The sequence below is a fragment of the Coturnix japonica genome, chromosome Z (genome assembly GCF_001577835.2).
Source record: "Coturnix japonica isolate 7356 chromosome Z, Coturnix japonica 2.1, whole genome shotgun sequence".
Classification (NCBI taxonomy): Eukaryota; Metazoa; Chordata; class Aves; order Galliformes; family Phasianidae; genus Coturnix; species Coturnix japonica.
Window position 1 is genome coordinate 29,108,088 of NC_029547.1, and position 23,763 is coordinate 29,131,850.

General features: G+C 37.4%; 1 protein-coding gene across 7 annotated transcripts in view; it reads right to left on the reverse strand.

The window, feature by feature from the left end:
- BNC2 (basonuclin 2) overlaps window positions 1–23,763 on the reverse strand; it is a 370,614-nt gene that overhangs the window by 22,716 nt on the left and 324,135 nt on the right. For 3 of the 7 annotated variants that reach the window (XM_032441223.1, XM_032441224.1, XM_015849041.2), the window contains one exon: window positions 2,837–6,766. The exons of 1 other annotated variant lie outside the window; for it this stretch is intronic. In XM_032441223.1, coding sequence (XP_032297114.1) covers window positions 6,106–6,766 — 661 coding nt within the window. In that variant the 3' untranslated portion in view covers window positions 2,837–6,105. Of the gene's footprint in view, window positions 1–2,836; window positions 6,767–9,135; window positions 9,167–15,263; window positions 15,308–23,763 lie in introns of those variants that run through there. 3 more of the 7 variants (XM_015849046.2, XM_015849047.2, XM_015849043.2) reach the window with 3 other exon arrangements.

A 23,763-nucleotide genomic window follows, 5' to 3' on the forward strand; every position in this document is an offset into this window, starting at 1 on the left:
TGGCAGATTCCTAACAACACTGTGAAAAACAGGTCTAAACCACATATTTTCATTTTAAATTACCAAATTCACAGAAAGAGAAAATTTTGCAACAAAATTTCACTCTTATAAGTTGTTCTGTCTTTGGAACAGATTGAACAATGTATCATTGCGTTTCTGATCTTTTCAGATAATCACACAGCTCCTCGTCTTGCTGCTTAGGCACATTCCTACCCCACGTAATTAGCTATGCTAGATCCTAGAACTGGTTTAACTGAGAAGACTAAAACTCAGAGAAAACTGAAGTAAATGCCTGCCATCTCATTTCCTATGAGCCAGACTGGACCGGACTGATAGAGGTGCTGTTTCCCCTGGCAGCTGCTCTCCTGCTCAGTACCTGACTGATTATTTTTCCTAAACAGCTTTTATTATTTATTTATTTATTTATTTATTTATTTTTATTTATTTATTCTTTTTTTTTTTTGGGGGGGGGGGGGGGGGGGGGGGGGGGGGGGATGAAATGGGAAATGGAAAAGTGATAGAAAACATAAACTTATAGAATAGGCCGAGAAATTACACTTTCTTTTTCCAGAGTGGAGGAAGGGAGGGAGGAGGGGAAGGAAGGATGGAAGGAAGAAAGGAAGGAAGGGAGGGAGGGAGGAAGGGAGGGAGGAAGGAAGGGAAGAAGGGAGGAAGGGAGGGAGGAAGGAAGGGAGGAAGGGAGGAAGGGAGGAAGGAAGGAAGGGAGGAAGGGAGGAAGGGAGGAAGGAAGGAAAGAAAGGAAAGGAAGGAGAAAGGGAGGGAGGAAATACACTGTAGGTTACTCATAGCATATACAGTTAACAGTTTCTGCTATGTGAAGTAACTTGGAAACACAAATTTTATGAGCCTAGGCATGAAAAACTTATATGAGACCTTTCATAGTATTGTGTATGTGCTAACAGCCTTTCCAATCCATACTTTCCAAATTTTATCAAGTTCAATTGTGCCTCAGTGGCAGAGTGCTTATAGTTTGTGTGTGTTACTGCAGTGTCAGCATGGAGCCAGATGCAGTTTAAGAGACAAAGGTAAAATCTCAGCCATAACAAAATGTATCTGATTGAGATATACAAAGGCTGCTCTGAAAGTAAGGCCTCCAATTTCAATTTGTTCTCCCACAATGTCAGAGGTTCATATTGGTGGTATGGCAGTAGAAGCTGAACCTTCCCACCAATACTCCATCATATGTTGTTGCTGTGTGACAGATGGAAGCACAGGCATAGTCTGACAAATGGCATCTGATTTGGAAGTGCATATGAAACAAAGGTGTGTCACTGAGAATCTCCGTGTGGAAAAATGGCACCTGTTGGCATTTATCGATGCTTGCCAAATGCTTATGGAAACCAAACTGTGTGTGTGAGCACAGTGAGGCAGTGGATTGTGCATTTTGGCAGTGGAGGCAGCAACAGCAGGTCACCTCTGCTTGTGCAAATTTTTACAAGCCTGGCAAAAATGAAGAGCTATGGTGGTGATTTTGAAAAGCAGTGTTCTGTAACTGAGTTTGCTCTATCATCAAATAGTGTTACTGTGCTTTCTGAATTTGTTGTAGCTTCCAGAAAAATAAATAGGAGGCATTATTTTTGGAGCAACCTCTGTAGTCCAAGAAAACTGACTAAATACTGCAAAGTATGCAAAGATATTTATACTGATATTAATTAATTCTTCAATAATTAGGTTTTGGACTAAGATCATATCAGTGACAGCCATATTTTAACAGAGGAAACACAAACATCTTTGAGATATGATCTGCCAAAAACTAAGCAGTGAGAAGGGCCACCAGTGTTATGGATGCTCTAGTTCCGGTTCCCATTCTTGTACTATTACTCTGCTATTTTCCTTCCAAATTATTTGATATAGATTTTCAAGAATTACTTGGTAATTATCTGGTATCACACACTTTCTTGGAAAAAATAAATGAAAGAAAGAAAAACAAAAGAAAAACAAGCTGTTAGAAGGAAAAAAAAATGCTTAAGAAGAAAGTAATTCTGATTCCAGAAGAGATTCAGTATGCAGTTATTTTCTTGAAGAAGACAAAGCCTGTTTGATATTTACAGAAAAATACGACCATTTTGAATGAACAAAACAGTAAAATAATGTGAAAAACATGTCAGGAATAACTATAGGAACCAAACAACAAAGAACCTATTCCAAGTAAAATGAAGAGTCTCTATAGAGCTCAAATTCCTCAAATTCAATCTAATTCTTGTAGAACAAACATGGACAGGCAATTTTGCAAACTGAAGGACTAGTCATGGGATTATGATGGCATAAGCAACTGTCCAACACTTGTCATCATCATGCCATTACAGTCATGCCTTGTCCTGGATTAGTAAGAAGTTTAGTCTTTATGTGTGTTGCAGCGTGGGTCACTGCTGAGCATTCCTCACCTAGGAATGCTATCTGCTTTGCTATTTTTGTCAGTAAAACCAAACTTCTACAATCCAGCCTTCTTTTCATCATTGTCTGGATAATTTCAAGGAATACAAATTCTAACACAGGAAGAATTGTGACAAATACACTTTCATAAAGATGCTTGTTGAATAGGATAAAGTGAAATACCACTCAATTACATAATAGTTTGTATGCCCTCCTAAAACCAAGAGTGTTCTGATATTAGTGTCTCCACCACTGAAAAAACACTTTGAGTCACCTAGAAATAACAGAGGGAAATACCCTGTCCATAATAAAATTAGTACTTGCATAGAGATGGTATTTCCTACAGGGCTTAAGCATAATCTGAATGAAGTTTAAGATGCCATAACAGAAGTATTGCAGGGCAACTTGTAGTGGCTTTTGAAGGTTTGTCCCTGCTCTTTTACTTTTTTTTTTTTTAACCCTGTTTCATTTTATGAAATAAACCGATCTTTACTCTTGTAATTAATCTGCCAAATTTATCTACAGATGATGTTTGCTTTTTCAAACAATTTTTCCAAAATCATTTGACCTCCAACAGAATGAGAATGAAATGAGAATGCAGAACCATTCAGAGAGGAATTACTTATATACCTCAAGTGTTTTTCATTAAAAACAATATTTATTTATAACATACATAGTTCAAAACAGTGTTTTTGTTTTCTTTTGTTTAGTTTTCCCTATAGAAATAATTCAATTTGTTGTTGTTGTTGTTGTTGTATTGGTTTTTAGACTATCTGTCTTGCTTGGTTCCTAGTAGCCTGGAAAGAGGGGCAGGAGTGCAGTGCAGGTAACCCTACAAAAGACCATGTGTTTTAGAGGAATGCACCTTTACTGTTCTAATTTTCCTCTGTCACTAACACACTGAGCTTGCACAACATAAAACAAAGCAAAGCAGATCTCTATACTCAATTTAACAAGGGAAAATAGTAGAGACTTCAAGGAAAAATAAAAAAGATGAAAGAAAAACAGTTAGTGAAACGGCCTTGCTTTTTGCTATAAACTTTCTTTTTGTTAAACCAGAGGGTAAACTTTCATTATAGTTATTGCGGGATCCACAAAAAGTTTTCCGAGCTTCACCAGTGCACAGAATCAAAAACTGATCAGAGGCTTGTAACCCACAGAAGCACAGTGAGAATTAACTTAGAAGGATTTTTCTCTTTTCTACAGCTGAAAATACTGATTTATTAGCTATTGATTGCTGCTTTTGGAAACAAGAGTACTGAAATGCATAAAAAGGACTGTAAAAGAGGAAATCCATATTAAGAGGTTCCTCTAGAAAAATGTAACAGGAGTAAGTACTGATGTGGACATAAAGATAAGAATGTTCAAAATGCGCAACAAATCAAAACAGCCACAAGCTGAAGCATAGGAGCATTTCTGACTCTGGGCTAATATTCTGGGTCAGTAAGTACAGAAAAGGAACACATTCTCAACGAACAAATATTTTATTGGATGCTGAAATACCCCTTATTTTGCTTTGTTTTTGCCTTCGTTTTTGCTGTTATTTCTGTCAAGAAGAGTCTACAACAACGGTTTTGGCTGTAGACTGAACGTAAGTAAATACCATCACTCACACAGTATGTTGCGGTAACACAGCCTGCCAGTGTGGTTTACCAGCTCGAGCAACATGTGTAAACACCGGAAACAAAAACAATTCAGAGGACAGCTTCTCATTCTCTCTGTCTTTCTCAATGGCTAGCTCCTTCTCCCTTTCCTGCCCATGCTCTCTGTCTTGCTGGCTCTATTTCCTGGGCTTTGATTCTTTTCTGACAAAGCTTGTGGGTGAAACACAAAACATTAACACAACTAGAGATCCTTTTTTGTTGTTGTTGTTTTTCTTTTTTTTTTTCTGATCTGCAATTTATCCAAAGGGAAAGTTACCCAATAACAATTCCAGCATGTGTTCTCAGAGCTTCTAAGTGCTTCTGCCTTTAACATCTTTTGATTGCTTCTATAAAACATGCTTTAATTATACTACAGAACTTTCCGTTGCAAAAAAAAAAAAAAAAAAAAAAAAAAGGACAACTTTACAGAACATCATAGCTAACATAGTTAACATTATTTCCCTGTTCCTTTTTAAACAACAAAAAAACAAAAACAAAAACAAAAACAAAAAAAGAAAAAACCAAACCAAAACAAAACAAAAAAAAAACCACTGCAAAAAATCCAGGCCATAGTAAGAAGCACACAAAATTATATTCATCTTTGTTCTGTGACAAGTAGTATCAGCATTTATATCCCCAAATATTATGCATGTTCAACAAAAAAGAAGTTTACACCAATTCACGTGACACAATTCTGTTTTTCTTCTTTCATATAATGTATTATATATGGAATGAGGATGCTCTATTGTTTCTAGTAATAGTTGGCACTTGAAAAAAGCACCAAGAATTCTGTATTTCACTTTACCCCGTTTCCCTCCCCAGTACTTTTTACTGTAGTCCAAAAACGACAACTGTGGTTATGGTGAATAAGTAACTACATTTTCTTTCTTTTTCTTTCTTTCTTTTCTTTTTTTTCTTTTTTTTTTTTTTTTTCAAAATGTGTGCAAAGTTGGCACTTTTGTATTAACACTAAACACTAATACTCTTTGTTTGGCATTCATGCCCTCATACTGACCAGACCACTTTAATCTAAGTGTATTTCTTTAAAGACACTTACTGAAATTATGGCAATAGTTTAAGGAAAAAAAAAAAAAAAAAAAAAAAAAAAGAGCATGGATATTATTACACATCCCCTCGTAGTGTACGAAAAAGTGCATGACTGGATTTATGTAATAGTACAAGACAAAAAAATGGTATCAGATCAGGTACTGTAAAGCATGCCAGCACCTCTGTATTACTTATATCTAGCAGGTAGTTAAATCAAGACCGTGGTTCTTTTAAAAATGTGCATTAAAGCTAACATAAATGAGTACAACTAGCCAGCAAACTATTTTTTCCTGCTTATCTAACAGCTGAATGTAACTGTAAAAATTAAGGAAAATAATAATAATAAAAAAAAGAGTTAAACCACCATCAATACAATTGTTTTACATCATAGGCCTGTCAAGGCTCAATATATATATACAAGTGTAACAGCCATGCTTAGTAGAACGTTATCCCCAATGCTTAGAAGACACAAAGACAACTAAGTAGATTTTTTTTCTTATTTTTTTTTCCTTTGCAATTTTTTTCCTGTTTTTTTTTCTTTTTTTTTTNTTTTTTTTTTTTTTTTTTTTTTTTTTTTTTTTTTTTTTTTTTTTTTTTTTTTTCAGGTGATAATAATGGGTAGAAGAAAATTGTCACTTTGGAGATGACCGAGAACATTCTAACAGAACTAAGGACAACTGCAAGTTTTCTGTGGGTTTGTTTTTTTGTTTTTGTTTGCTTTTTTTTTTTCCTCTTGAAGGGTATCTCACCCCAGATTAAAGATCCCACCTTTTTGTTTCTATCCCCTTCCCGCCCCCCCCCCAAAAAAAAAGAAAAAATAAAACAACGACCAACGAAGGGAAAAAGCACCTGGTGTTTCTTTCTTTTGTTAAAAAAGAAAAGAAAAAGATTATATATATATGTATATTTATATATATATATATATATATATATATATATATATCAAGGGAGGCTGTATATGGCAGTTCAAATGTGGTGGGCCCTCTCTGAGAGCTGGCATTATGCCGTGTCCATCCTTGAACTAATCTACTGAAGTGAAGGGAATGTTTTTATGCAGGTTGGGATTCTGACTGTGCCGGTTTCGGCTACGGACAGAGGAGAACATCATGTTGCACCCAGGGACTTTGCATTTGTGCATCTCTCGCAAGTGCACTGTTTTATAGTGCACTCTGAGGGTTCCCTTGTTGCTGTACATTTTGTGGCAAATGTTACACATTATCCCACCGTTGCTCACCGAAACACTGTTGAACATGAGGGATCCTGGGACATCAGTGCCCATACCTACAGCTAAGGCAGGGGCATCTGCTTTGTGGGCAGATTCCCCGCTGTCACTTGCCCCATCGACGTCATCCAGGAGAATGCCCTCATCACTTCCTGCATCAGATTCTCTTGAGGAATGGATACTGCTGCTGGACTGGATGCTGGAGGTGGTGCTCAGGTCTAGAACCATATAGTCTTCTGACATGACCCTGCCGTACCCATTCATATGGGAATCCTCAGTACCAGCAGGCGAGGAGGTGTCTTCCCTTATGTCAAGCCCCATCTGATGCTGAGCGCCATATATCTTCACCAAAAATTCATCACGAAGGTCCTTACTAAGAGAAGGCTGTGAGGAGTCCAGGCCCATGTCATCCAGTTCTTTGGTCAACAGTTTACGGTGCAGGTTTATATTAGCACTGTGTCTGGGAAAGGAAGAAGGAAGGGAAGAAAGGAAAAATGTACAGTATTTTTGATTAAAAGTACAGTCGCCAATCACCAAACCCAAATTCTGATTTAGCAATAACATACAAATATCCCCTACTTGTGCTTCTTGGAAAATTCAATCTTGTTAAAATTGAACAGGTCTACTGAACAAAACAAGTCAAGCAAAATAAACCCCCATATCACTTTCCAGCTACTGCTCCTCAAAATTCTTTCCCAACAGCAGCTACAGCCCTTATATCCAATATTTCCTAGATTATACCTATAACTTCGAGAAAATGCAAAGTTCTATTCTTGGTTCCTGAACCCTCACTGGCCTTCCTAAAAATCTCTCTCTGGAGAAAATAGTATTAATATCTGAAATATCTGTGTGCATTTGTACCTGTATCTCTATATCCATACCTATATCCAGATCTTTGTATAATTATACATATATACATATAAATATGTAATATACATACATATGTATTCACATAACTGCGTAAGTGAAACATAGGAGATAAAAACAAAAATAAAACAAGCAGATAACTGAATGAGACACAGTCAGAGGTCCTGATTCTGATAATTTAATTCTGGTATAAAAGGATTCAGAATCAGGCCAAACCATCACGGAGAAGATTTGAAGGGTTTAGGAGAACAAGTCTCTGAAATTCACATGTCAGTTTCTGAAAATCTTAGCCAAAGTCACTGGTTCCATCCTTCTGGGAGGACGCTGCCAGTCCTCACTGTATTCTTCCCAGTACGGTGCCTGATATAGTGCTGAATGACCCAAGCAATGTAATTTTCATAAAAACAAGCAAACAACAAAAAAACTGATGGCAATCAAAATTTTTGCCACAAATCAATCAAAGCACTTAGCCTTGGGCTTTGGCTTAGGTATGTGCTGAAGTCACTGTGAGTGCTCAAGAGACACTGGAAAAGCTGTCACTGACGTCAGTGGTCTTTGGACCAGATCCCAAGAGCTGCAAGTTAAAATATTCTCAAGTGTTTTACAGGATCAGGGCCTTTGTTCTCAAGAAGTAAAGCTCCACATTTGCAAACAAACATAAGCCTTTGGGTTAGTAACTCTGTAAAACAGCGTATTATTTTAAATGCTGCATTCTACTCTCCACTTTTGACATTGGCTTTATTTATCCATTGCAGTAGAACCTCACTGATTTGCAGCAGTGGCAGGAAACCCTCTTTGAAAAACTGCATTATCTAGATTAAGAATGCAACCAACAAACGTAGTCATCAAAGACCTCTGACCGCAGAACATGCTTTTTTTTTGTTGCTGAAGTGCTTAGTGATGAGAAATCAGTACAAAGTTTTCATTATTAGAAAACTTCAGGGTTCAGTACTCAAAACGTGCGCCATTACTGAGGAAATGACAAATATTTATTTAACTTCTTTGGAGGGTGTCTGGATTTTCAAGTCAGTAACAAAAGAATTAGCGAAGTTCTACTGCATGACATTCTTTGCAAGCTAAGGACCCAAACCCGCAATTTACAACATGCAGACTCACCAGTCTGTCTGCCCATTATAAATTGCAGATCAGAGCCCAAATGTAGGAAGGAAAGGAAAGAGGGAATGGGGGGTGGGGAAGAGAGAGAGAAAGAGAGAAAGAGTTTTAACACAAGAATACTTTAATTTGAAAGAAAGCACTAGGCATAAAATTGACACTGGAAAACATAACAATGATTAAATACTTTACAGACATTTAGGTCCTACTGTAACAAAAAGAAAAAAAAACAGGGGGGGGAGGGAGAAGGGAAACAATAGCTATTAGCAGTATTTCCTTATCAGAAACTTTTGTTTTTAGAAACCCTTGGAAACATACCTCTCAACCAGCTGAAGTCCCAAACATGGTACAGCAATACAATGCAGACAAACAAGGAAAATGTAAATGTAGGCAGATTAAATACATCCGGAGTACATTTTTATGTCACTTATTTTGTGATTCATCTACCTGTTGATCATAATTTATGGTAATAAATAAAGATAAAACAATAGAAGTGATCCATCCCACTCACCTGCAAGTGCAGGTAACTGTTCTCTAACAAAAAAACTGATGTTGAACTGCAGATTAATTCAATCATATCTGCTCAGGACACAATTATTCCAGTGCAGGAGGTCTATATGGAGAATTTCTCTCCTAATGTGAGACAGTTGAGAGGTATGGGCAAGGGCAGAAAAAAAAGTGGAGAGCATTCCTTGTTTCTTTTTCTTTTTCTTTTTTTTTTTTTTTTTTTAAATTTTCCCACATGGGAAACATTCCTTTCACACAAGCAAATATAGCACTACTGCTTTTTGAGGCGCAGAACTGTAATTATGCATATTCCCACACTGCACTTAGGAAGGCTGAGCTTACCTTGTGATAAGATCAGCTTTCTAATCTTTTGCTAAATTGAGATCACAAAAGAGAGAGAGAGAGGAGAGGAGAAAAGAGAAAGAAAGAAAGAAAGAGAGAAAGAAAGAAAAAGAGGAGAGAGAGAGAGAGAAAGAACAAATTCACATTCCAATCCAGACATATCAGGTTAAAAAAAAAAAAAAAAAAAAAAGACAAAAGAAAATAATACCTGAAATCAATAAAATACAGACTTTTTAAAAGTCTTGATTAAGAAACTGTTTTTGTCAGTTGTAATCTCACTTACAGTGTTGTCTTGATGGATACTGACTCAACCACACAATATGAAAAACATAAAGCAAATTAATCAAAGCATATCCACAGCATCCCCATCATCATCCACAAATGAGTTCTAAACAGATGCATGCAGAGTGCACATACATGAATGATAAACAGTAGTCCTGACAGACCCTTGCCTTCCTGGTGTCAGATGGCATAAAGCTCCAAGTAAAGCTGCTAAGTGCTGTACAGGAAATGCTTACTGTGAAGGCCTGTCCACACTGACTGGTATTATTACATGACCATAAAAGTGCATTTGTGCTTATCATCATAATGCTAACTGCAAACTACTCATAAAGTGCTCATGTGTTTACTTCTTATGATTTCTCCTCTCCTCACTCCCCTGCTACGTCAATTTTCTGCAGCGTAGTAACTAGTCAGAATAGCTGTTACTGTTGTTTCTCACTCATCTGTGCTTACTTTTTCTGTGGTTTGCTGCTGAGAAGAACAACAGCCAGCCATGCAGTGAAAATAACTTCAACACTCACTGAATGAAGAGACAAGAATAAATTATCATGTTGAAGAGGGGCCACTGAGCCCCAGATGGACAGAGACCATTCCGAGAAAGAACAGCATAAGGATGCAAAGCCTGCCGATGCTCTGATAAGAAGAGATGCCTCCCTTATTCAATTCGCACTTACAGCAGTGGCAATCAGTAATCTAATTAAAGTATGTACCAGCCCATAATATCTGTCAGGCAAACGATGTGCAGAAATGTGTGGACAAGTTCTGGCACTCTGCTCAGTAGTGTCCCTTTTCCGCTGTCAGCAGTACTGTTGGATTCTTCTAATATAATTACATTGACTTTTATTCAATTAAGTGCCATTCCTAGTCTTAAAAAAAAAACTACTTTATCAATTGATTCAGGTATAATGCAATAATAAAGATGAACTCATGGCAGTGCATTAGCTCTGCTGTTCATAACTTCTGAACATAGGTTCATTCATAGCAGTCGATTTCCATTATGCAACCGCAGTTCAAAAGAATTGATTCTTCTACATTCATTTCTTAATCTATTTCACTTGTGTTTAACACTCTCCCTAAATATCATACTTCAAAAAAAAAAAAAATTCTGCTAGGTATGAGGGGACGGTATTGTGAGAAAAAGTTCACATACACTGGGGATTTGAAATCTTAGGATAAAGCCAATGTCACAGAGGCTAAAACTTTGCCAGAATTAACAACACTGTAAGCTAAAGCTACTAGCCATACGCTGTTACAGTAGTTGAATGATCACTAGGATAAGAGGGACAGAACAGTACACTTTCATCCCTTCCTGTCTGAGGCACAACTACATGTGGCACAGACTGAATGTCCCATGCAAGGTGCTGCTTGAGAAGAGCCCTGCATAAGGAATGTTTTTTTCAGGATTGGCTGGGCTGCAGCAGACCTAGGGCTTATTTGAGAAAAGACAACAAGGCAGTCCTCTGCAGAAGCATGTCCTTGTGTGTAAGTGCTGCTCTAAAAAATGGCTCTGGAAGGAAAAAAAAAAAAAAGGGGGGGGATTTAAGATACAGACAGATTAGAAAGAGCACTGACTGTGAAATTCATAAAGGGAGCTCTTTTGGAAAAGGCAAGCACTGGCAATTGTCAACTAGAGTATGACTGAGCTTACCGGTAGAAATGAATCATGATTTGCTATGAAGCCATGAAGAGTATTATCCAAACGGAAAGGCAGAAGAGCACCTTCTGTTTCTTTCTTTGGCTGTTCTGTTCCCAGACATGATCTACAATGCTACACTGCTCCTTCTTCCTCTGAGTTTATACAAACGATGTTTACCAAGTAAGCTGAGGCACAGTGATTTATTCCATCGCCTGATCACTGCCATCAAATGGGTCAGAAAATTACAAAGCAAGAAAGAGCAAGCTTGAGCTTTTCATGGCTCCATTACTCCTTATACCTGAGCTTGCCAATCTAAGGCTGTCTCGGGTGCCTTTTACACTGCTGTCTTGGCAAGGAAAAATGCTTTATGTACTTACATGAGTGTCAGAAGTATACATATGCACAATAAACATAAAGTAATCAACACATAAAAATCCTCTGAATGACTCTGAACTTCTTAGACTTCTTACTTGTGCAGCAGCTAATAAATTTAGAGGTTTGTTCCTAGCAATGGAAATATTGCAAGACAACTGGTCAATGCACTCATCAAGACATATATGAGGACAAAAGAGTTTAACTAAATGCAGATCTCACTCAGCTCCAGTCAGCAGATCTACCCTGTCCTAGGCAAGAAGAGATAGTGAGGAGGGTTAGTTTCAGCAACTGGAAATAATATGTGTGCCAAGGACTCACCTAGCATCTGTTTAGCTCTGTACTACGTGTCATGCACCCTTAAAAATAAGGAGAATATTTTTCCAGGATGTTTTGGGATGCAGCCTGCTGTGGAAAGGAAACTTCAGCAAAATCTGGTTTATTTTAGAAAGCCCAGAATGCCTTATTTTTCATATAATTAACATTCTTCTTCCAAGTTATTACTCATGAATTAGACATATGCTGGGGAAAACTATGTGGAAAGTTCTCACAGGAGGGAATTCAGCCTTCTAAATACAATGATCTTCAAAATGCATCAGTGCTGCTGAAAAGATGATAATGATAATGACGGTTCACATAAAATCTCAGTTTGTGGCCAACTCGCAAGAGCATCTCACTTTCCTGTTCAACACTGTCCTTTCAGCAGCACAATGCAGAGTGCTACAGTGACTACAGCAGCACTTTGACTGTGGGCACAGTCCCACTGGTAGTATTATTTTCCTTCCCTTGTGAAATTCATGGAAGTGTTGTTTCATAATTAGAATTTGTTGTTGGTTTCACCCCATCTACTACTAGCAAGCTTCTCTTGTGAGGGATGCACTATGCCTCAACAGAAGAAAAGAGATTGCAAGCTTAGGAAATATGGTCAATTAAACTTACATGTCATTTACACAGCTCATAAATCCAGACTGGGTTCTCATCAGCAGTTCCTCTCTTCACTTGTCAATGAATCTGATTTTGTTAATTTACTATCCATTTGTTGGAACGAAAAATGTAAAGCCCGCTTTATTTTAGTTTATCTTCATGTAGTCAGTCTTTTTTTTTTTTTTTTTTAAATTTATTTTTAATCTCTTGAAGCAAAGAGAGGAGGAATTTATCATAGAGTAAAATTTGTACTGCTGTAGAAATTGGCATGAATTCTATGCATGACTCAAGGCCAAGTCTGGATGCACCCATTGCTGCAGTCCTATCAGCACCAGGACAAAATGCACTCCAATGAGCACACAGAGTTGGGGAATTCAGAAAGTATTCAGTTTGTTTAAATTCAGGTATCACACAGAACACAAAAGGATCTGCATGAAAAATAGACTTAAGTGTTTTGTGAACAGTGCAGTGCAGGTTTTTGGAAATAAAGCATAAAGTGTAATTTTTTTTTTTTTTTAAAAATATTTATTTATTTATTTAATAATGAGAAATCAATTATTGCATTTCAATTTTTAGTGAGTGAGAGAAAAAGAGAATGATTCACCAGAAGTTCCTGAGGAACTAGAGAAGCCTATTAATCTTTTCTGAATGCAGTCAGGCAGGAAGGGGAAGCCAGCCTATGTCTCAGTTGAATGTCCCAGCTATTGGGCCTTTGCTTTTGGCTAAGTACAAGAGACAAAGTTCCGTCATGAAAATATCACTCAAACATCAAAGCCCCGGCAGTGTTCATAACAAATCTGAAATAAGTAATTTCAGCATTGCTAGTTATATACTCTAAATTCTTATCTCCTGTGTATCCAAATAGAACAATTATCCCAATCTCATATGATTCAGATGTTCTGAAAACATTTTCTAGCATAAATGTTTTGTCAAAGTAATGCCACCATCACCCAGCAACATAATTCAAAGAACTCAAAGAAATCACAGACAGGAGTTTAGAGTGAGGGAACCATCAGGCTTCAGGCAGCTCTGCTTTGCAGTCTTTGGGCATTTTTTGCTTTAAGTAAATCTAGCATTAAATAATACAGTAAATTTGAATTTCAAAATGTAATGTATTAAAGATTAAGCATTAAACATCTCTACTTTTTTCCAGATAATAATTGGCATTTTAATTTAAGAATACAGAATATTTGTTTATTAAACCAGAAATAACACAATTATAAGCAGTTTTAAGATTCTTAAAATCAAATGCCAGGATACATTTGTCCAATGGTTTACATGGAGATTGCCAAACATCTTATTAAAGATGGATATGGAAGTAATGGCTCAGATTGTACAGGTCCCATACAAGCTATAAAATGAGGTGCCATCAGATCAACTTATAATATGAGGGATGCTCCAAAAGTAATGCCTCCTATTTTATTATCTCGTTTTGCAATGTCAGAGGTGGATATTGGTGGTATGGCAGTAGAAGTTGAACCTTCCCACCAGTACTCTATTGTATGTTGTTGTCACGTGACATATGGCAGCAGAGAAGCAGTCTGACAGAATGGCATCTGACATGGAAATGTGTCTGAAGAAAAGGCGTGGAACTGAATTCCTTTATGCAGAAAAAATGGCATTCACTGACGTTCACTGAAGATTGCTGAATATTTATAGTGACCAAACAGTAGATGCAAGCACAGTGAGGTGGCAGGGGTGCATTTCAGCAGTGGCAACAGTGATGTGAACGACAAGCCATGTTCTGGGTGGCCATGCGGGCTCTTGTTCTTCGTTGTCAAAAAGGCATGGCTAATGGTGGTGACTATGTTGAAAAATAGCATTTTGTAGCTGAGAATTTGCACAGTCAAACAGTATTATTGTGCTCTTTCTGACTATTATATTTTCCACTGAAATAAATAGGAGGCATTACTTTCAAGGTGAACTACATATAAATAACAGAGCTTTCATTAATTTATCCTATGAGATTTTTTTCACATCTCAGTTTAAGTCAGTAGAATTTTTCTCACCATTCAGCCTGTAATGAATGGTATCTTCTACCTATAATTAGATGTAAGCCAAAGTTCTCTTTGTTTCTATCTCAAAGGCCTTCACTTAAGATGTATGACTTGTTTTGTTGTTTTTTTTTTATTTTAAATTCAACATTATTTATTTTCTTGCATATCTATATACTGTGGTCTTACCTTCATGCTCATTTCCTGCTTACTTAAGTCTGCAACTCACAAAAAGGCTCAAGATATGTGAACATAATGAAAGTACATTCAGAATTTTACACTATCTCATAATCTCTGCAGACTAAAAGTGCTGAGTTTCACACAACTAAAATCAAAGACAATAACTCTAGCTAAATATAACAGTGTACATATTTATGAAGAAAGATATGGCCTTAATTCTGGTATTTCTTCAAGAATGCAACAGCAATCATTTCTCTCATTTACTTAAGAAAATCAGTGAGACAGTTCTTGTAATTTAATTACTAATGGAAACTAATAAAAAAAAAATTCCTCAGTTACTATTCTAATATTGCCACTACCTCAGTAGTCTTTGAGACATGCTGCTCAATTCCTCTTGTAGGTTTGTTAGTTTTAATATATAAAAATAAAAAAAATCCATAAATTTAAGCAAAGATAATAAAAGGATGAAATCCTGATCTGACCTAAATTATGCATTTCACCTTTATCTGAACTAAGTCTAGGTTTTCACCTGTGCGTTAGCACTTCTGTGTACCTCATCAAGCTTAATTTACATCTATGAGTAAGTAAGGAAAGTAGGGATAGGGGCCAGACTTTAAAACAGTGAGTGAAGATAAAACACTATGCTGCCTGATAAAACTATGGCATTCTTACATTAGCATTTGGGTAATAAACATCAGTTATTGAGGCTTTAAATTGCATAGAATCTGAAAAATATTAACCTTTCATAGGGAGAAAATCCAAAAGGTAAAATACAGTTCAGCACCTATTAAAAAAGTAAAAGAAAAAAAAAGTGCTTATTAAATGCAGGAAATAAAGGACAAGCAAGTTCTTGCAAATTAAAGATGTGGAGCCCAGTCATTTCAATCCCTTTCAATATGAAACAAATCACTCACACTGGTCACGAAGACAGCTCCCTCTACACTCAAATTATTCACTTGAAGATAAGCTCCCATCAAACTCTTTAGGGGTTTAACTAATTTACTGCACAGATACGGCACGTCTGTTGTAATAACAGGTAGGATGTATTGGGGTCGACCATTTATCAGAATTAGACTTCTTTTTTCAATTCGCAGTGAATTATGCTGCCTACACTGCTTCTCTTTCTCAGAGCTTCCCATCCCCTTACGGCCCCTAATGTGGCAGGCAAACAAAATTGACAGTCTCATCTTGTCAACAAGGGGTGATTCTCCTGAGAAGCCATTTAACTTTGCAGAGGAAGCAATGTATTAATGTGCCTGTCCCAGGAATGTTAATCATCTTCAAGCTCCCTCTAAGTTTGACATGAACGAAATCACCAAATTTGTTTACTAAATGAATCGTAATATGCTAATAAGAGAGCATGACATATATGGTAAAGCCAAACAGATGGTTTGTTTACTCCACTTTGCAACTTTATAAATGTTGTAACTCTGAAGATGTTAGTGAGAATTATTGGTTTGCTGGCAGTGGCAAACATGCCTTTTGCATACTTAATCAAGAGTTAGAGTCAGAAAACAATCAGTCATCGCCATGGAATGCATAAAAAATGTTAACGTTCAGATGGCACTTGGGGAGGTAGGATAGCCGACGCTGTGAGCAGATAGTCGGGTTAAATGCAGAACTGATAGCTGATGGCAGTGCTTGCTACCCTATAGCTTTTAGTGTAAAATCTGACAGGTTTGGGAATCTCGAAAGGCCCAATAATTCAGTACATACCTGTTGAGGTGTTTAGTGAGATGGTCCTTGCGGTGTGAACAGAATTACACTTTCACAACAGCTGTGTGTGCTCAGAAGCATCGAAGTCATGTCGCACTCTTAGTACATTATTATTGTTGTCCATTAAAGATCAAAAGATATTACAAACAAAAAGCACAGCCACTGGCTCACTTGCCAAAGTTGCTCAGAAACAATCAAAATTGTGTTGCAACACTTCAACTTTAAAATTTACTAGCTGCCTGGAAGCAAAACAGACTCATTACAAAATAGCGAACACTCTTGTCTAATATCCAGACTGGCTGAGAAAGTCTGGAATAAAAATAAGTACCTAATGGAATATTTCCTAACTGAGATAACACAATGTAGGAATGTTACGTGCACAAGAAGTTGATCATATGTGGCATAGTCCTTCCATGGAAATTATTGGTGCTCAGCAACTCTAAAAATCAGTCCAACTTACATACTATGATTTACATATGATCTAAGGTGGGGTTTATCCCTATGCATGGAATTCATAAAAGGTTCTGTACAGCAGTCATGTGTTAGATGCTCATTTCTCGAGTACTGATTATTTGCTGTCTCTAATGCAGGGAGTATTTCCTCTTAAGAAGTACTGAGGAAACATACAGTTAGGGGTGAATTAATTAACATTTACTTTGTATAAATACTACACGACTAAGTTTCATAATCAGAAGTTTTCAGCTTTCATTTTATTTACAAGTGCCATGCAAATTTTGATAATTTTGCAATTTTTTTGCTAAGATTCCTTTCAGTTCAGCATCTCACTTATGAATTCTACTGTTTGGAAAATGCAAATAACTCAGGATAAAACTCAGTCGGTACAGTTAACTTCCTCCAGCTCTGCTCTGAAACCAACTACTCTCCCACATTATGGTGAATAATAGCATAGTACTTCATGGTTTGCTCAGAAAGTTCATAAACTCTTTACTAATTGTATTATAATTTCACAATTCATAAAGAACACTCAGATTCAGGATAGTTTCACCTGATTTGGGGTTCCAATATATAAACATTCTCTTCTGGTTGCAATGCCAGGGCAACATTCACCCCCGCTGCTTTCTGTATCTAAAAAATGCTAGTTTTATTTATACAATACCAGAGGAACTATAAAACTGAATACAATGTGGCATTTCAACAGGGTTCCTCTATTTGTAATTTTGCATTACTAAATAAGTATCCCTTTCAGGTCAACTAATAGCTGATGATCCTACAATCTCCCTTCACTGGCACACCAACTCCTGAGTAATTTCAATCCTCTGAGATTCTTCCATACATACAGTTGCCAGCAGTTATTAAATTCTTAACTTTTTACCCATCCACAGGAGACTGTGCTAAGATATCTAAGGGAAGTACGAGTTCAGCTTGCTGTCCAAGGATTATTTTGGAAGAAACATTAGCGGCTGTCCCAGCCTGGCGCTTATATCTCATTTGAAACATCTACTCATTCCTGACCAACAAAGAAAATTTCAATAAAGTACTTTTACTGGTTTAACAGCAGTGAGCTCCTGGGATTGTCAAAGTGCTCAGTCTTTTCCGAGGAGAGAAGGAATCAGCAGCTCAAATATAATTAACCTTCCATTCTCAATGCAAACTGCCACGCACAGGAGCTCTGCAGTCTATTAGTGAAGTTATAATGGCCAACAGGCAGAGGCAAAATTGGTCAAAAAGTTGGCTGCTGCTGTCATATTTTTAGAATTATGATTAATGACACTAATAATGTGGATGATTACTGATATGTGTATCTCCTGCAGTTTATCATATTGCACTGGCTGCCTACGTCCACAATAAACATGATGCTATCATTTACCTCTTTATTGAAGGCAATCCTTCTCTTGAAGGAGCACATTCTAATTACTTTGTAATGTTTTATGTCTTAAACATTTTGCAGCTCTGGACCTTGCCAACTGCTTCATGTCTACCATTGATTAATTACAGAATGTTTAATCAAAATTTAGAACCTAATGCAGTCATTTATGAGTGTGCTACAGTGCCAAGGTAGTTAGGCTGCCGTCCCAAGCTTGGAGAGTGTTGGGTTCAAAATTAAATCCCAGAAATGTGGAAGATGCCAAAGATTTTACCTTGGTGATTTGAGCTTAAAATCTTACTTCGGTTGATGAATGACAGGCACCCACCCAAAATAAGAGGTCTGTCTTGTGCATGTACGTGTGCTTATATGTTCGTATTACATCTTCCTTTTTCTTCAAATGTCTTCAGTTTTCCCTTTATGTCATTGTTGCTGCAGTTGCTTCTCAACTCTTTAATAACCTTTCCCTGCTGTTAGAGCTCTTTCAAATGCCAGTCAAGAGAGTATAGTTTTGAAGTGGTTAAACAAGTGAAAAATAATTTGCAGGGACAAATACATAAGTTTTTTTTTTAATGTGGATTTTTATGGTACTGTCATACAACCATTCACCGTTGAAGTTAAGTGTTTTTTTAATACCATTACTGAACTGCTGAAATGGATGCTAATATAGCTTGGAGTGCTAATGTCAAATCCTGGTAATAAAAAAGACAGACTGCTGAATGAAATAATTTCAAGTAAAAAATAGAACAAAAGTGCTCTCACTCTCGCTCTCTACTTTTATTGAATTGGGACTGACTGAGCCAATTGCTTTAGAAGTCTGTAAAACACAATTACTAGTGAGCTGACTGACCCAGCAGTGCCCCTTCTGTGACAGAACAGACTAAAAAGGCTGCAGAATTAGTGCTGCTCCCCTATCTGGCTATCAGACCTGAGAGACTTCCAAGGCTGGATCTGTTATCCTTCCTGCCAGGACCTGCCTCTGTCCCTCATCAAATCTTGATTCTGCATCTTGCATAATACATCATCTGCATGCATCTCCTTTTTGGAACAAGGGCTCATTTACCTTTTCTGAGTGGGAACCTAAGTTCTCTTCCAATCTGTTGTATTTTCAGATCTTTATCTACCAACATAGCTATATTTAGGTCTCTCTCTTAGTGGACAAGGTACACAACATACATATATGTGTTTGGACAATATTTATTTCCACATTTTTTGTTATAAATGCAAAATTTATGGGCAGCAAAATTAACTATCTCCCATTTGTATTTTCATTGGTAAGTGGCTGAAGAGTAATTGCTTTTTTATTTTGGCATAACAAAGAAAGGGGGGAGGGGAGAGAGAAAGAGAGAGGAAATAGGAATAGAAAGGAAAAAATGTATTGAACTGGAAATGGGCAATGTTTTAACCTAGTTAATAAACTAAGCAATAAAGTTTGTAAAGCACTAGAGTGAGAATCAGTAACACGGGAAAAAAACATAGCTTGGCATGAGATACAATTTAGGTTGTTCTTTTTCTTTTTCTTTTTCTTTTTCTTTTTCTTTTTCTTTTTCTTTTTCTTTTTCTTTTTCTTTTTCTTTTCCTTTTTCTTTTCCTTTTTCTTTTCCTTTTTCTTTCCCTTTCTCTTCCAAACAAATAAACAAAAAATATAAAAATTAAATTGCAGTAAAAAGTTTTAAAAGTTTCCTTAGAACAATTCCATCTTTTCTTTCGCTCCTTCTACTTCCCTAATGCACAACAAGCCACTTCGTGTTTATACACAAGACCAACAAAGTCCTTCAACCCCTTCTTTTATTTATTTATTTATTTATTTATTTATTTATTTATTTATTTTGCATCACTGTACATTTTTGGCAAATCTAAAGCTCTTTCATTTCTCTTCCAAGTCCATTTAAATGAAGCTTGCAGGTGCCTTATGGCAAAAACGTTAAATTATTTCTTAGACAGTTCTTTTTCAGTAATGCTTTTTAGGGCAAGCTTAAATGTGAAATAAGCTCTTAATTAAAAAAAAAAAAAAAGATGAAGAAAAAGAAAAAAAGACAGGGAAAGAAAGAAAGAAAGAATAGAAAAAGAAAGAAAGAAAGAAAGAAAGAAAGAAAGAAAGAAAGAAAGAAAGAAAGAAAGAAAGAAAGAAAGAAAGAAAGAAAGAAAGAAAGAAAAAAAACTTCCTTAGCAGAAAGCAAAGTGCTAGTTTAACTGCTAAAAGTCTTAGATTTTTGTTTGATGAGGGGGATTCAAAAGTTCTGTCAGGAAGTCTCCAGTGTTGACGATTAGTACCATCAGCTTCTGAGGAGCTGCAAGTGGCATCACACCCAAGTTATCCCTGTGTGTTTCCTTAGGACCCAGCAGGCTGTCCAAGCCAACTCCAGTGCCACTGGGAACCTCTCATGTGTTCCTGTAGCACATGCACAAACAGATCCTGCTGCAATACCCACAGCACTGGATAACCACTGACACTGCACATCATGTGTGACTGTTGCTCCTGAAAAGAGGCATAGGACAGATCGGTCATACAGAAAGCTGGTTATCTCTGCCTGCAATTCTGAACCAACTTATCTGGGCCGTGACCTACCTTAACTTGTCAAAAAACACTGGGAGAGGAAAGCAAATGAGCTTTGCTGTTCTATAGTGGTCGTGCATTATATAATGCTACTTTAAAAACTACCCATTGACCTCACAAACCCTAAGAACAAGTACAATTTTGGGCTTAGTTCAACTGCAGACAGTGTCTACTTTTGTCTAGATACATGAGCAGGACTGATAAGCTGTCCACCGAAACAGTGTTTCAGCTGTCATGAGCCATCTATAAGTAGTAATTTACTCCACTCTTATTTTTTTTCAAGGTAATATCTAGACCTAAATTTTCACATTTTCAGCTAAGCTTAGGTTTACATTCAGATATGACCCGGCATAGTCCCAGAGTTCACATTCTAATTAACACAATGTCACAGAGGTAGGGGTGGGAACATCATCACCACTAAGCAAAGAAGAAAATGGCTTCATCCTGAAGTAATCTTTGGTTAGATGATAAAATCAGATGTAAGGTTTGCTTCTTCAATTGACAGTTTCTCTTGTCTGACAAGCAAGCACAAATGAATGCACCATGAATGTATATATGATGGTTGTCTTTTAGGGTCGTGGACACCTCTGCCTCCAACCTGGACAAGTTGGAGACTTATAAGGAAGACTTATGGTTTCAAATTTCTATGTCCACTGCTCCTACAGATTTTCCTTGCTATGCTTGCAGATGTTGAGAAGTCACATTGATAATCAGCATTCCCCAGAAGGAAGTGACTGTGTAACTGTGATGAAGCCTGAGAAGAGACAGTCGGCTTTGTCTGTTCTAGGGAATACATTCCAGAACCAGATACGTCTCATCAAGCACTGCTGTAAATCTACTCTGCTACTAACTAAAGCTTAAACTCTCCACGATTCAGAATTTTTCCTTTGCCAGACATTTTCAGCCCTTCCACCCTAGCACATTTCTTACAGGCATTTATGTCTGCTGGCTCCTCTCTCCCTGCTGTGCCAGCAATTCCTGTGTTGCTGAGCCTCTCCAAACAATATGCCTTGGAGAAGCGATAGCACTTCTCCATTGCCATGTCCTTCTGCTTTTGATTCTTTCCATCTTGAGCGCAGGTCAGCATGAAGAGCTGGCCCTTGCAGAAGCAAACTGTTCCCTGACATGATTTACCAGCTCCTTTTACTCCCAGGCTCCTTGAACACACACCTTGCATTTGTTTACCACTCTAAAAGAGTACCTCTTATTATGTCCTTGCTAAACAATACCAGAAGCAGAAACTGTGCGCAAAGATTACTTATTTTGCATTTCTTCCAGCTGAGCAGTTTCACAAAGTTTCATCCCCAGATGTCCTAGCTTTTCCATTCTGACAGTTCCTATCCCTTTCTCTGGCATGGCTTGGCAGTTCGGTTACCTGTCTGCATACTTCTTCTCTCCTTCTTCTGAAGCTGTAATTCCAAAGGGCAGTAAAAGTGCAGCTATTCTTGCCACAAGCATGTCTTTTTCAGCCTTTCACCATACCTCCCCAGATTCCTCCGCCCGAAAACTATGTCTCTGAGGATGCAGTACTTTGTTCCATTTTCACTCATCTGTTTTCACTCATCCATTTTTTCACTCATCATTTTGGGAGTAGAGTCCTAGTGCTATCTTGTATCTAGGATAGAGAGCTTCCTCCACTGTAGCAGCAATTCTACTGCCTGTAAAATTTAAAGAACAGCTAGAGTCATTCTCTACAGAAACTAATGTAAGTAGATGCTTCACTTCCCTTGCTTCCAAAGGACTTTAGGAAAGAATCCTTGATTTTCTCCCATTCTCTGGAGAAGTGTTTTGGTTCTTTCCAGTTGTTTCCCATGAACTGAGGGGCAACCAGGATATTATGAATAAGCATTCATGTTCCCAGTGCTGTCTTCTCAAATAATCTCTTTCACTGAACATTAAACACACACAGTCTGTGCAGGAAACTGAACAAAATGAATTAAAGATTTATACTATTTGTCACAACACATAACAGGAAAAATTGCTCAACGCATGTCTTGCTTTTAGCGAGTGATTTCAGTGCTTTTCTTATGCTTGCCACCTGTCCCAACCCTGGTGTGGCAGTTTAAATAAGTTTTTCAGGCCACTGAAAATTCCTTGACTTTCACTGTACGATCACATAGCAAGATATTTTGCACTGCATGGATTTTTATTCTCACTGTCAAAGTGATACTATTTTGTGCACCAAATGAAAACAAAAAAATGATAGCAGCAGATGGTTTCAAATAACAGCAATAACCACCTCCTAATCAAACCCAAAATGAATAAGTGTAGTAGGAAAAGACCATGCTTGAGTTGATTCTTTTACCTTTACGCACAGAATCATAGAATCCTTAGAGTTGGAAGGGACCTTTAAAGGTCATCTAGTCCAATTCCCCTGCACTGCGCAGGTACAGCTTGATCAGGGTGCTCAGAACCTGGTCCGACCTCATCTTGAATACCTCCAGGAACAGGACAACCACCATAGCTCTGGGCAGCCTGTCCAAGTGCCTCACCGCTCTCTCAAAGACTCACTCATCTCTCTGTAAAAGACTTTTTCTTTATATCCAACCAAAACCTCCCCTCTTTTATTTTGAAAACATTTGTCCTTGTGAGATCTCAACAGATCCTGCTAAAGAGTCTGTCCCCTTCTCTCCTGTAGCTTCCCTTTAGATACTGAAAGGTTTCTCTCATGTTCCCGTGCAGCCTTCTCCAGACTACACAGCTCCAGCTCTCTCAGCCCATCCTCATAGGAGTGGGCTTAATCAAGCCCTAAATAGGCTCATATAAGTAGCCTTTTTAGGGCACAATTAATTTCTCACTTTTTATTATTATTATTATTTTTAAATAAAAAAAATCTTAGTAGTAAATTATTCCTATGTGTTCTAATTTCAGTTCTGCTTCTCTTGTTCACATTGGTGAGTATGCAGTCTGTCAGGCAGTCCCTTAGTGTTCAACATGACTGCTCTGAAAGAGGCTAATGGTGGCACAAAACATTTCTTTATGATCCAGGTTCCCTTGGGTAAGGAAGAGTTATGTGAATATTAGCAGTGGCACATATCTTAGTGACTCTGCAACAGGAATCCTAATGGTTCGTACAATTGTATTGGATATGTACCTAGTTTAATCAAGAACTGCATCGTGTCCAGTAACAGCTGTATGTATG